The 13,158-nt window shown below is 33.6% G+C and overlaps 2 protein-coding genes across 3 annotated transcripts; both read right to left on the reverse strand.

Annotated features, from left to right (window-relative positions):
* Nucleotides 1–2,534: 2,534 nt before the first annotated feature.
* On the reverse strand, nucleotides 2,535–3,847 carry LOC136821085 (small RNA 2'-O-methyltransferase-like). The gene is made up of 2 exons (XM_067077314.1): nucleotides 3,406–3,847; nucleotides 2,535–3,301 (listed from the first exon to the last, which is right to left on the reverse strand). The coding sequence occupies exons 1-2, from the start codon at nucleotides 3,845–3,847 to the stop codon at nucleotides 2,535–2,537; spliced, it is 1,209 nt and encodes a 402-aa protein (XP_066933415.1).
* Nucleotides 3,848–5,351: 1,504 nt separating this feature from the next.
* Nucleotides 5,352–12,805, reverse strand: LOC136821084 (DNA ligase 1-like). 2 transcript variants are annotated; one of them, XM_067077312.1, is made up of 5 exons: nucleotides 12,689–12,805; nucleotides 7,919–8,019; nucleotides 7,626–7,701; nucleotides 7,158–7,335; nucleotides 5,352–6,748 (listed from the first exon to the last, which is right to left on the reverse strand). In XM_067077312.1, the coding sequence occupies exons 1-5, from the start codon at nucleotides 12,773–12,775 to the stop codon at nucleotides 5,442–5,444; spliced, it is 1,749 nt and encodes a 582-aa protein (XP_066933413.1). In that variant the 5' UTR covers nucleotides 12,776–12,805; the 3' UTR covers nucleotides 5,352–5,441. The 2 variants fall into 2 exon arrangements, with proteins under 2 accessions (XP_066933413.1, XP_066933414.1); XM_067077313.1 differs by lacking the exon at nucleotides 7,919–8,019.
* Between the last annotated feature and the right edge of the window lie 353 nt (nucleotides 12,806–13,158).

Raw genomic sequence — 13,158 nt, forward strand, 5'->3', positions numbered from 1 at the left:
TCTCTCGGTACGTTTGAATCTAATTCGTTGCTGATTATTCTTGGTAAAAATCTTTTGCGTTTGTTTTGGGTACAATCCCATGAAAAAGATATATTTGCCATTCTAAAATGAGATAAAAAAGAAACTATAAGTAAACCATATGCGTTGGTAATTTCAATCTTCCCCTAGCTGATGGGAACCTCCTGACAAAAAAGTAAGAGTTCAATACATAATAATCATGCTCTGCTCAAAAACGTAAAACGAGATCTGTAGCCAATATTAATAATTCGATCTTGATAATTATGTATTTAACGGCGTCTTAAAAAATGCATAGCCAGCATAAAAAATAAGTTAAATTGCAGAATAGGTTGAAGATTAAGAAATCTTTCATACATGATAAAAAAAATTGCTGACAGTGATAGAACTTTGATCAAAATTCCTTCTATAAATAAACATTTGACATATTAATCTGCATACGAAGGCATAAGAAAGAAAAGTGATGGTGTTAACATATGACATTTTTGAAAGTTTAAAAACACATCATCATTGTCGATGATGTTACAAAACAACTACACGTTTTTTTTTTTATTAGAACCCAGTTTATAAGAACATCAAGGCTGAAATTCGTCGAAAAATTAAGAACATTGTAAGAACATACCCAGTCTCAGTTTGGAAAAAAATTACAAGAAACTTTTCTCAAGGAGTGTTAACCGAACTTAGGGATGGATTTTCTAAAATCGAGAATCAAAAATTGTCCAAATTTTACCAATTTAAGTGCTCTTTATTTTGCAAAATATTGTCGATTTAGAGTAGTCTGAAAATTAAGAACACATTTAAGAACATTTTAGGCTGAAAATTTCTAAAAAAATAAGCACATCCAGGCTCAGCCAAAATTTAGGTGTTCTAATAAAAAAAAAACGTGTAACTTTCTTTTTTGATAGTAAAAAGTACAGTAAATACTGTAATACAAAACTATGTTTATATAAAAAACAACAATGCTATTGACACTAAAACAATATCAACTTAAAAATATGGCTAGAACAGCATAGGTACATGTTTTTTTTTATAAGCAAGTGTATGCCCCTTGGTCAGGCTCGTGTATGCTTAAGTTCTCAAAGCATCCAGGCATAGTTTATGCTTATTATATGCTTAAGAATTATGCTTATGATTCACCCCGAGCCAAGTTTTTAAATGAAATTTCAGAAATTTTGTAAAAAATTTGTTCAGATTTTGGGAGTAGTGGAATGCCGTGGAATGTCTTATTTTTACTTGACCTCTACCAAACCAGTTAAAAATGAAACAAAAACAGATAAAAATTACCACTTGAAAAATATCTTAGGCTGACATATATGCTCATGTTATGCTTAGGAATTCTGCAAATCTGAGCCTTCATATGCTTATAAGCGTTATGCTTATAAAAAAAACATGTATAGCAAAAAGCTCTTTAAAAGTATCAAGAAAAGTTTCAATTTTTTAATCAGTAGAATTGTAACTATTTAACAATCTAAAGATGAAAAAATGAAACTTAAAATAGAGCCCTCAACTCCTTGATTTCCAACGTGGAAAATGGCCAAAAATATGTTGACTATAAGGAGATATTCAATATTCAATAATAATCAAATCCTGAAAGATTGGGTCATTCCATTTTATATCCATACCGGGGGGAGGTGATGGACGAAATTTCCTGGGGGTAATCCAAAGTATTTCCAGGGGGTCTAAAGGAGTATTTTTTCAATTTTACAGGGGGTAAAAGACTGATTTTAAATCGTCCACTCTCACTTTAACGTACGAAAAGAATTTTTTCCAAAGGTTCTTTTGCAAGTTTTGCAATCTCCCATACATTTCTAATATTCATTTTTTGACTTGAAAAGGTTCATCCATCCCGCTGTATGGAGATTTACATGTTTTTTTTATAAGCATAACGCTTGTAAGCATATGAAGGATCAGATTTGCAAATTTCCTAAGCATAACATAAGCATATACGTCAGCCTGAAATATTTTTCATGTGGTCAATCTTTTTATGTTCAAAAAGGTTTGGGAGTGGTCAAGTAAAAAAAGATATTCCACGATTACAACCGTTGCTAATATATTATGGCACATTTCTGGCCGTCAAATTTAGACACAGGGCAATAACCTCCCCTCCCCTCCGAACAAAGTTGCTGGGAAAGAAATATTGCTTGGCCGGTCTTCAGCCCCCTCCGACAACATTGTTTGGGGGGGGGGAGAGGGGGGAAGGAACTCAATTTTGGGCTTGGTGTCATAGGTTTTGTCAATGATTGTAGCCACATTCCACTGCTCCAAAAATCTAAACGCTTTTTGAATCGAATGTTAACAAATAAATCTCTGATATTTTATAAAAAATTGGGTTGGGTGAATGAGAGCATAATAGTATGTTTATGAAAACATAATAAACATATGCTACGCCTGGATGCTTTGAAAGATACTCGAGCCTGACCATAAGGGCGGACACTTGCTTATAAAATAAAACATGTAATGGAATAGGAAAAATTTATTTTTGCAAAGAAGACCCTAAAGAATAAGTGATATATTGATCCTCAATCCCATGACTCTTCTTCCTCGTCAACAATACCATTGCTCTCGTTTATCACACCCTCAGTAACATTATTTAAATCTTCTTCAACTCCTACAATAATATCTTCATCTTCCCAATCTTTCTCGAAATCCGACTGTTTAAAATGAACCACAAGTGATTGTTCATCTTCACTCAAATCATAAGCATGTTTTTCAGTCTGTAAAATATCAACAACCTCTTTCAAGTTGGTCTGTAGTTTATTTATACTTGGGTATTCCAAAAGTTCGACCAAAGATATGGTTCTATCAAAGGATTCATCAACTTCCTCTCCTTGGCTACTGTAAAACCGATTTACTAAATAACATATCTCATTTAGAATCTTTTGAGAACGTTCGGTCGAATCGTGTGGATAAATAAACTCGTGAACTACTTCATATTCTAGCCTTTCCTCCGGTTGACAGATAATATTTAACCAAGGATGTTGCGGTTGTCGTGTAAATAGACCCATCTGTGAACAATAACCAACATCTGATCTCTCCTTAGGGGGTTCACCAATCCCAGAATATTCAACTATATAAGGGTACTTTTTCACTATGTCTTCACACCACTTTTCAAACTCAGCACGAGTCCATTCAAACTTATGGTCCCAGTGTCTCATCCCAGAAAACTTATTAAACAAAACATTATATTCGCTATTAGGAGTTGTAATTGCGACTGTTTTCGGTTTCAAAACACCAAAGATAGCATCAGGTACTTTGGTAAGATCTTCTGGATATAAATGTTCAATGACTTCGATACAAGATATAAAATCCACACCAATGAAGGTTCGGTTATTGACCCATGTAATAATCTCATAGTCAAAGGTTTGTCTCGCTTTAAAACATACTCAATACTTAATGGGCGTAGTCGACCACCCATTCTCTCCAGCAATGACTGGTCAATATCAACTCCACTGATCTCCTCAACAGATGGACACATTGATTTGATTACTGGCAAAAATTGCCCTTCAGAGCATCCCATATCCAATACACACTTTGGGCTAACCTTATTGATCTCTTTAGCAACAGCATGGTAACGTTGTTTATAAAGAGGCGGATCAAAAAGAGCTGACTCGTGTGCATCGTCCTCATTATCCACATGTAGATCTTCTAAATTTTCTGCCAATTCTTTATCAACAAATAACTCGTGGTTTAGACCAATAAATTTGTCATCATCATTTTCAGCATCATTATGTATTCCATCAGGGTTCAAAAATTCGCCATCAAAATCACTGACGTCATGCTCCTCTATGATGTCATCATCGAAATTGTTTACGTCATCATAAAGGTCATCCATTAGTAAAGAGTTCTTATTTCTTTTAGTTTTTATTTCTTGTTTTTGTCTAAAGAAAAAAGAAAAATATAAAAAGAATTTGATCGGATATAAATGATGCTGCTGTGCTGTGCCTTACCTTGAATTTCGACCTTGAATCTCTTTCAGTATTCATCCATTTCATACCTTCTACAGTCCTTAGAGTCCTTTAACACAATTGAGTACAAGGAAAGTTTTATAATGAAAGTTCTTTGGGGAAAATTAACATATAGAAGTATTTTTAGCTTTCTAAATTAAATCACCATCAATGAGATTGTTAAAATCTTGTTGGTATTGTAGTAGAGGGCATTTTGTAAAATCGCTCGACTGTTTTGTTAGAAGCACTTGTTATACATTTTTGGAAAGCTAAGCGGTAGGGGAATCGAAATTACTATGTTTCCAATTTTTTTTCGGACACTTTTGTGTGATTTTCGGACAAATACGACGGTCTCAGGCAAAATTCATAGGGGTAAAGATTAATGAAAATTTTAGCTCGAGAAAACGGAGACCTGTTGTATATTTTTGGAAAGCTCTCAAAAAATTAGGATTAGAGATATATTGCAAGTATAGGTGATTTCAGTACCTAACTCGAGATATTGAGCTTCAAAAAGCGCAAAAACTGGACAAAATAAGCTGTTTCTGGCTGAAAAACACGGTTTTCAAGGGTTAATATCTCGAGTTAGGTACAGAAATCACCTATACTTGCAATATATCTCTAATCTTAATTTTTTGAGAGCTTTCCAAAAATATACAACAAGTCTCCGTTTTCTCGAGCTAAAATTTTCATTAATTTTTAACCCTATGATTTTTGCCTGAGACCGTCATATTTGTCCGAAAATCACACCAAAGTGTCCGAAAAAAAATTGGAAACATAGTAATTTCGATTCCTCTACCTTTAGCTTTCCAAAAATGTATAACAAGTGCTTCTAACAAAACAGTCAAGCGATTCCAAAAAATCGAACAAAATTCCCCCTACTATTGTTCTAAAGATTTTAAAAAACTCCAAAAATTTTTTTAACAGAAGATCAAAATACGTTTGAGAATTCGAAAATACTTAATCAATTTATAAAATAGTCAAAGGTTTGTATACCAGTGGGCTCAAATTATTAAGATTCAAATTGAACACCTTTTGTTGCAGATTGTTGTCTCAAATAACCATTTCAAAGCCAAAAAGTATTTTCTTTTTTGCAATTTAGAAAAAGAATAATTTTTGCAATTTCTTTCATTTCAGCTAGCCAACGCAAAAGAAAAATCTTCAAAGAAAATTTTTTTTTAAATCTTTTAAGCGTATTATCGCAAAGGACCTTTAAAGAATTGACAAAATGTTAAACTTGCAATGAATAAATAAAAAAATATCACTTTTGTTGCAGATCTTCGTTTCAAATAACCATTTCAAACCAAAAAGTATTTACTTTTTTGCAATTTAGAAAAGACTAATTTTTTCTTTCATTTCAGCTAGTTAACGCAAAAGAAAAATCTTGAAAGAAAATTTATTTTAAAATCTTTTCAGCGTATTATCGCAAAGGACCTTTAAAGAATTGACAAAGTGATTAACTTGCAATGAATAAATAAAATAATATCAAGAACCCATTTGTTTATTGCAAACACATCCTCTTTTGGAACCTTCAACAAGTAATTTAGGTAGCGGAGTGAATGCTGTTGAGTGAATATAACATGAAAAACATTGTCTCGTTGGGTCATGAATACAACCTTCCTCTTCTGATTCAGTTTCAGTTTCGGTTTCAGAATCACTTTCATTTTCAATTATATTTTCAGTTCTTTTTATTTCTTGAACATTTGTTAAAGAAGTTCTGCCATCTTTGTTATTTGTTTTCATTAGAATTTGTTTCTGGTTATTTTGCCCAGGAGATTCTTCTTTATCAGCACTACTGGAGGTTGGACTAAACAAAACACCTATTTGTTTATCACATGCTTCACATAAATTCAACACTTTCCCAGGTATTTTATTTCCCTGTTTTACTGGAGAACTTTCTTGTGAGCTCACAGATTTACAAGGACTTTTTGCATTCTTTGATTGACATATTTGACATAATTTTAGTCTTTTATTTATAGTTTCCATAAGGTTGTCTGTTTTTTCAACATTTTTTTCTGTTGCTCTACTTTGCGGTAATTTTGAAAGATCTTTTTCTACTTCCATGTCAATTAACTCATTAGATCTGTTTCTTTTCCTTGATAGGTTGTGGCTTCCTTTCTGTTTATTGGGAAAGTTGCGCTCACTTTCAGACTCGAGTAATTCATCATCAGTAGAGGCTACAGAGTCATTAACAACATCTTCCTGTAAAGTTACCTTTTTAATAATAGGAGGGTATTCTTGACTTTGTAATTTGTCCGATTCATCTGTGAAACCAGTAAACCTACTGGTAATGGTTGTGGTGATGGCCGATGGCAGAGCTTCAGTTATTGCCACAGATTGATTTTTCAAGCTATTGTCCTCATTAACATTGGGTCGATTGGGTTGTTCTTTATTTTGTTTTGATTTGGTATCACTTTTCCTTTTTTCACTGATGTTATTATTTGAAGGAACAGTTTGTCGGGTCTTCTCTTCTTTTTCATTACTTTGGATGTTTTTTTCTTTAGAATTCTGAGTGTTCCATGCCTCATTATCTTTAGAACTGGATAAGTCAGATTGACTACTTTGGGTTAGATCTTTGTGAACATGTTTATTGCTTTTGCCAGAAATGATAGAGACAACAGGTTGACTGTTTTGTTCTGTGTCGTTTTGATTTGACTTTTTTGAGGTTTGTTGTTGACTGTTTTGATCACTGGAGGAAGAGAAAACTTGAAAGTTTTGTGAATACTGTGTTTGTGTTTGAGAAAACATTGGAGTATATCCAAAACTATTGTCCATTTCACGCTCTGGCCATCCTAAAAAAATACATGTGTGTTAAGAATATCCATAAAAAATGATGTACCTTAAGGGAATAAATTTTCGCGGGGATTATATTTCACGAATTTTCACGAAATATAATCCCTCACGAAAGTTTACAGTCGAAGTTACAGCGAAAATAAGTCCCGCAAAAATTAAAGCTGTCTCGCGAAAATTAGTTGCTGCGAAAATTAATTCCCTTTTAAGGTATACATTGAACAGAAAGAGTGAACAATACAAACAGAAATTTGTGTTGAGACTCAACATGTGCTCGAGTTTTTTTATAATAGAATTGAATAGGAATATAATGTATCATTATTGCTGAGCCCAAATTCTACTGAGGTGATTGATTTTAAGATGCTAAGATGTTCTCTAACATATATCTAAAATCTAATAGCACATTCTCACCTTGAATATGAGACAAGACTTCAAAGGCTTGTAATGTAGCTTTTGGCAAAGAACGTGGTACATCATCAAAGAAATCATTGATCTTCTTCAAGCGCTGGATATCAACAAATGGGTGATCTTCGACACTGTTCACGCCACATCCGATTGAATTAAACATCTCAATAATCATGCAATAGTCCTAATGTAAAATAGAAAACAATATTTTTCCAGTCAGGCTGGATTAATTAAAACAATGAATATGAGACTTTGAGTGTCAATTTCCTGTTCTCTTAATGCAATTATTTTTTCCCCTTCATTTCTTGAAAAAATTACATATATACAAGTCATAACTGGCCATAAAACCAAGGGCAGGAAATTTATCATAAACTATCATTTAAGGTGGTAAATATACAATCTGATTTTTTTTAGCCATGGACTAATAACTTTATTTGTAGCCTGAAAATGTTCAATTAAAATCATCAATAAAACCTCTTGGTTGGATTTTTCTCCGAGTTCAACTACAATGTCAGCACCCTTTAAATATTTCTTCTCCAAATTGGAATTCCTATAAATATAAAATGAAAATATGGAATTGTACAAACTGTATACAACAAAATGACAGCATATCAAATGTCTCAAGAAAACACCAAGAAAAACATTTGCAGGTCCTTTGAAGTTTAAATGAAGACTGTACCTAAAAATGGTGCAAAAAAGATCTTTGACCATAAGAGTAATGCTAAAATTCAATACCACAGAGTTTAAATAAGTTTTAAGAAGATTACTTTTCAAATTCCCCAATGGCGTTCTTTTGGAGTAGACCATAGATAGAATGTGATCCATCATTCAAAATACAAATCATACCATCTTTAGTTTCCTTCCAAAACTTGAACAAAAAAGATGATTAATTATTAAAATAATTTACCACACCGCGCCCTTCTGCCCCCTTGTTGATTTACTGTTTGCATGTGCTGGAATAAACAGCTTTTCAACAGGACACAGGTTTCAAATTCTGAAATCAAAATAAAACTATTGTAAGAAAATCTATGATGATACTGATGTTGTGATATATCTAGAAAGCTCATCAATCATGCAATAAAAAATAAAGTCAAATCTTTTAGAGATGTCCAATTCTTTTCCCTTAAGGGGAGACATTTTTGCGGAATTTGATTTTGCGTTTCAAAGCTCAAAATTTGGAAATTTCTTGAAATTTAATTTCCTGATCGAAAAAATGTTTTGTTTACAATATGGCATATTTCGCCCTATAAAGACCAATTTTACTGGTGATTTTTGAAATCCTCAAAGTCAGAATTGCAACATGGTTTCAGAGAATAAAGATCCTGTGAATCTCAACTTTTGTTAACAGTAAATGACTTTGGCGCAAGCTTTGAATAATGGTGATCAAGTTGATTTGATTCTGCTTGATTTCAGCAAAGCTTTCAACAAGGTTGACCATTCAAAGCATCGCCACAAACTTGAGCACTATGGAGTCAGAGGTAGTCACCTATCTTGGATAAAATCAATAGGAATCGAACGCAACAAGTTGTGGTCAATGGTAAAACATTAAAGTTTGCTGAAGTCAAGTCAGGAGTCCCACAAGGAACAGTATTGGGTCCTTTATTATTCCTCATATACATCAATGACCTCTGCTATGTGTTGATTCTAAGATACGATTATTTGCAGATTATGCTTATCTCTACCGAACCATATCACTTGAAGACAATAAATTTACAAAACGACTTGAATAACCTCAAAATATGGGAAGACTTATAGAGCATGGAATTCCACCCAGGTAATTGTAAACTATTGCGTACAACTAATAAAACGAAACCATTTCTTGCTAACCAGGGGGGGGGGGGGGTCGGTACTAAAATCTCAGACATCATGACATTTAGTGACGTGGTGGTACTGCAAAAAAGCTCAAAAATAATTTTAGTACCATGTGTACTAAAATACCAAAAAGGGTGGTCCCTTAAAGAAATTTTGGAAAAATCTTAGTATTTTGTTCTAAAATCAGCCAAAATGGAGCATTTTTTTAACAATTTTGGAAAAAATTTGACTTTTTTTTCAGGAATTTTCGAAAAAATCTTCAGAAATCTTTCAGAATTTTTCCAATTTTTTAAATATTTTTTAAAAATATTTTTATGTACAGTTCAGCACAGTTTAGTAATAAAATTATATCATTTTGCAAATTGATGCACTAAATTCGACTAGGTTTGTAACAATGACCCCATTTTGGTAAATTTAAAGCCGTAAAAGGGCAAAAAATGGGTGGTATCTATGCTAAATTGCTCAAAATAATTTTAGTACATGTGTACTAAAATAACATTTTCGAAAAATAGGTGGGGGTATGTCAAAAATTAACGAAAATCCTTTTAGTACTCATGTATGTCTTACATTTTAGTACTGACCCCCCCCTGTGCTAACTACACCATTCACAATGTGATTCTTGAATGTGTCGACAATGTCAAATATCTTGGTGTCATTATATACAAACGCTTGAAATGGAATACACACATTGATTTGCAAAAAAGGTAAACAAGCACGAAACTTCCTACAGCGAAATCTGAGAGGATGCACCAAAGCCAAAGCCTACAAGACGTACATAAACCCAATCCTCAACTATGCATCTACTGTCTGGAACCCTATTGGGGAGAGTAATCAAGGACTGCGGGACAGAATTGAAATGATACAAAGGAAATCTGCTCGTTCTGTTTATGCTGACCGGAATCGTCACTCCAGACCAACGAGAATGATGGACGATCTAGAATAGAAAACCCTAGAAACTCAAAGGAAAATTTGCAGCCTTATATTGATGCACAATATCATTCATGGAGCAGAATTGCAATTCCTGATATATATTTCAATATTTTCAAACAGGGCTAGGTTTTCTAATTGTATTTGATTCAAACAAATGCATGGGCAAGTGCTTGCCTACAAAAACTCATTTGCTCCATCAGCAGCTAAACTCTGGAGTTTGCTAAACTCTGGAGTGATCTCCCTGGTGGACTTACGGCAATTAAAGAACATTCATCATTGTAAAGTTGTTCTATTATAAATTGATCAAGCCAAGTTTGAAATTTATCGTAATTTTTGAAAAGTTTGATTTCTCACGCATTTTGGATTTTTGAGAAAAATTTTCCTGTTTTTTCGATTTTTGCAATTAAAAGTTTTCCCAATTTCTTGATTTTCCCGATTTTCCGAAAAAAAGTTTTCCCGATTTCCCGATTTTTGGAAAAATGTTTACCCGATTTTCTGATTTTCGAAAAAAGTTTCTCTATTTTCCGGATTTTTCCAGGTAGTACCCGGTAGTAAATGGGGGATATGGGGTGGTTTTGTTTTTTTTCCAGGTACTACCCGGTAGTAAATAGGGGGTATGGAGTGGTTTTGGGCTTTTTCCATGTAGTATGGTGTATATACTTCAGGGGTGGGTGGGTGTCAAGTTTTGAAAAATACCTGATAGTACACATATATACATGCCGTCTTCTAGTACACTGACCACCCCTGAAATATTTATAATATTTAGTAGTCTGCTACTACATTATGCCTGCTCCTATGCCTACCCCAGCACTAAGGCTACTTCAAGTTTAAATTCTTTCTGCTAGCTTTAGGCGACAATCACAAATATCTTCATTTCGCGTCCTCATTGGTTCTATGATAGACAAAGTCAAAATGCCACGAATGCTCTAGAAATTGCTCGCGAAAAATTGGCAATAATAAAACTTTTGAACGAAGGAAACATCATCGACAGAAAAAGTCCGACAAATTTGATGACTCACCGACTCAATTCTACTAAATTTTTGAGAGTCGGTCAGGCGACGCGAAACAAGATATTTGTGATGCCGCCTTAAAGTACTTTTCTTTATAGTACTTCTCTATATCAAACCTAGTCTCAAGCACCATCTATCACAGCACGCAGGGATGTTTGGTTATCCACTAATTCTATTTATTCTTTTTCTCCTCGTTAATAAGCATTAATTAGAATTTCAAATTATTTTTTTGCTCTTATTTAGCTAACATTTTATTTATTCAGTAGAGACCTAACTCTTCATATGAAAATTAAGGGAAATGCAAATTTGGACTTTGAACCCTATGCTGCACGCAAGCACTTGAGCTAAAGTCCCGCAAAAGCGGGACAAAAATCAGTTTTTTGCAGTTTGTAAAAAAACGCCACATAGAAGATCTTTCAAATTCAGTATGTGAATACAGCAGTAAAAAATACAACTTTTCTATTTTTCCTTTTTTCTTGCAAAAGTTTGAGGAATGAAAATAAAATATAATGATAATTGAATACTATCCACTGATGATCGGCGGCACCATCGTAAAACTAAAATCGCTTCGCGTACTCTTTGCTTGAGAAAATGATTGACAGATTAAATTTTTCACCCGCGCGAGAGCTCCTGGGCGTTCTGCAAGCGTTCTCGGCTCAATCCTCGGACCGTGTTAAAAATGGTAGACTGTGACAGATCATTTCGATGGAAGTTGTTCAGTCTAAACTTAAACTCCTATATCAGGATTAGAAACTAGGCTAGTCTTACCTCTTTTATCTTTCCCTTTACAACAATACAATGCTGAAAAGTTGACACAATACATGTGTACATGTACATTGACAAAGTAGTCCCTGAAAGAAGTTATATCAAAATCAAACTGAAACAAAAAACGAAAGTGGTCTCTCTTTGCAGGTGTTTATCAAATTTCCACCAATGAGGTTGCCGCATTTCAAACGGCCCTTCTTTTTGGCACCCGTGGCCTCTCAGTGCCTTGCACAGCGGGCGGTTGTAAAATTCCACCCATTTGTTTCAATCCATTATCCGTGGCTCAGGTTTTTTCTCAACTTCAATTTACTGAAGAAAGCGGGAATTTGATGCGAGAGTTACATTGTCAACAAAGTGCCGTAAAAAAATCATTGAATAAAAGAAGAACTTAAAATCTTAAATATTTTCATTTTGAAGAATATAAGTGCAAAGAAGTGAAACATAGAAAAGTTTCATTTTTAATTGAATTAATCGAAATGAGGGATTTGGAAATATTTGTATGTTGCAATCGAACATCAATCGAACGCAATCGAATATCAATCGAATCGGAAAATTGCGGTTAAATATTCAATTGAGATTCGCCTAACGAATTTCAATCAGTCGATTGCATTCGATTGGGCCATTCCAGAAAAAAAACATTACCCCCTAATGGATGACATCAATTTTTGAAATAAATTTTAGCATGGAATTCCAGGCAAACTTTAAAGAGAAAGTATCGGAATTCCATGAATTTTACTTAATTTTGCATTAAAGTATTGGAATTCCATGATTTTTTTAGGTTACGGTATCGGAATTCCACGGTTTTGATAGGTATTTTGTAAATTTGTTACGGAAATTCCGGACTTTCTTGAAAGCAATTTGCTACGGAAATTCCATGTCGTCCATTGGGGAGTAACGGTTCGACTGGTTTTTAATATTCATATTTCTTCTTTTTTTAAACAAACAAATGTACGGATAATGGGTCCTAATACCTTTTAGTAGGAAATATATATATAGATTTTGTGTTTAAAAACTACTTACTTTTGTAACTTGAAGCCATTTCTTTCTATCAATCCTTTTGATTTGATGATCACTAAAAAAATTTTCCAGCCAGGGACTTCGCGCCATTTTTCATGAGGTAACAGCATGGGGCTGTGATGAAGTTTGTGGTGGAGCTATAAATTCGGAAATATCGGATGAACTTTTTTCCCCGATCTGGTATAATTATTTTTATCCGATAAAAATTTAAAAATGGTGTCATTCAATGTACCCACATCCAGTCCAGTTGGAATTCAGGTAAAACTGTGATCTTTTTCTTCCTTGATCCTTTCTGACTTTTCAAGTTTTTCTTTGAAGAAACGTTTAGTAAATAAATGAACAATATTTTTTCTCTCTTTAAACTATTGAATTTTTTTCTAAATGTATACCAACTTTTTTTATATAGTAGCTACCGTGAGATTGGGTAGCTTGCATCAAGTGGAGGCTAACATGCATAGCCCTCAAATGAAAGA

This window comes from Clytia hemisphaerica, unplaced genomic scaffold (genome assembly GCF_902728285.1).
Source record: "Clytia hemisphaerica strain Z4C2 unplaced genomic scaffold, Clytia hemisphaerica genome assembly, whole genome shotgun sequence".
Lineage (NCBI taxonomy): Eukaryota > Metazoa > Cnidaria > Hydrozoa > Leptothecata > Clytiidae > Clytia > Clytia hemisphaerica.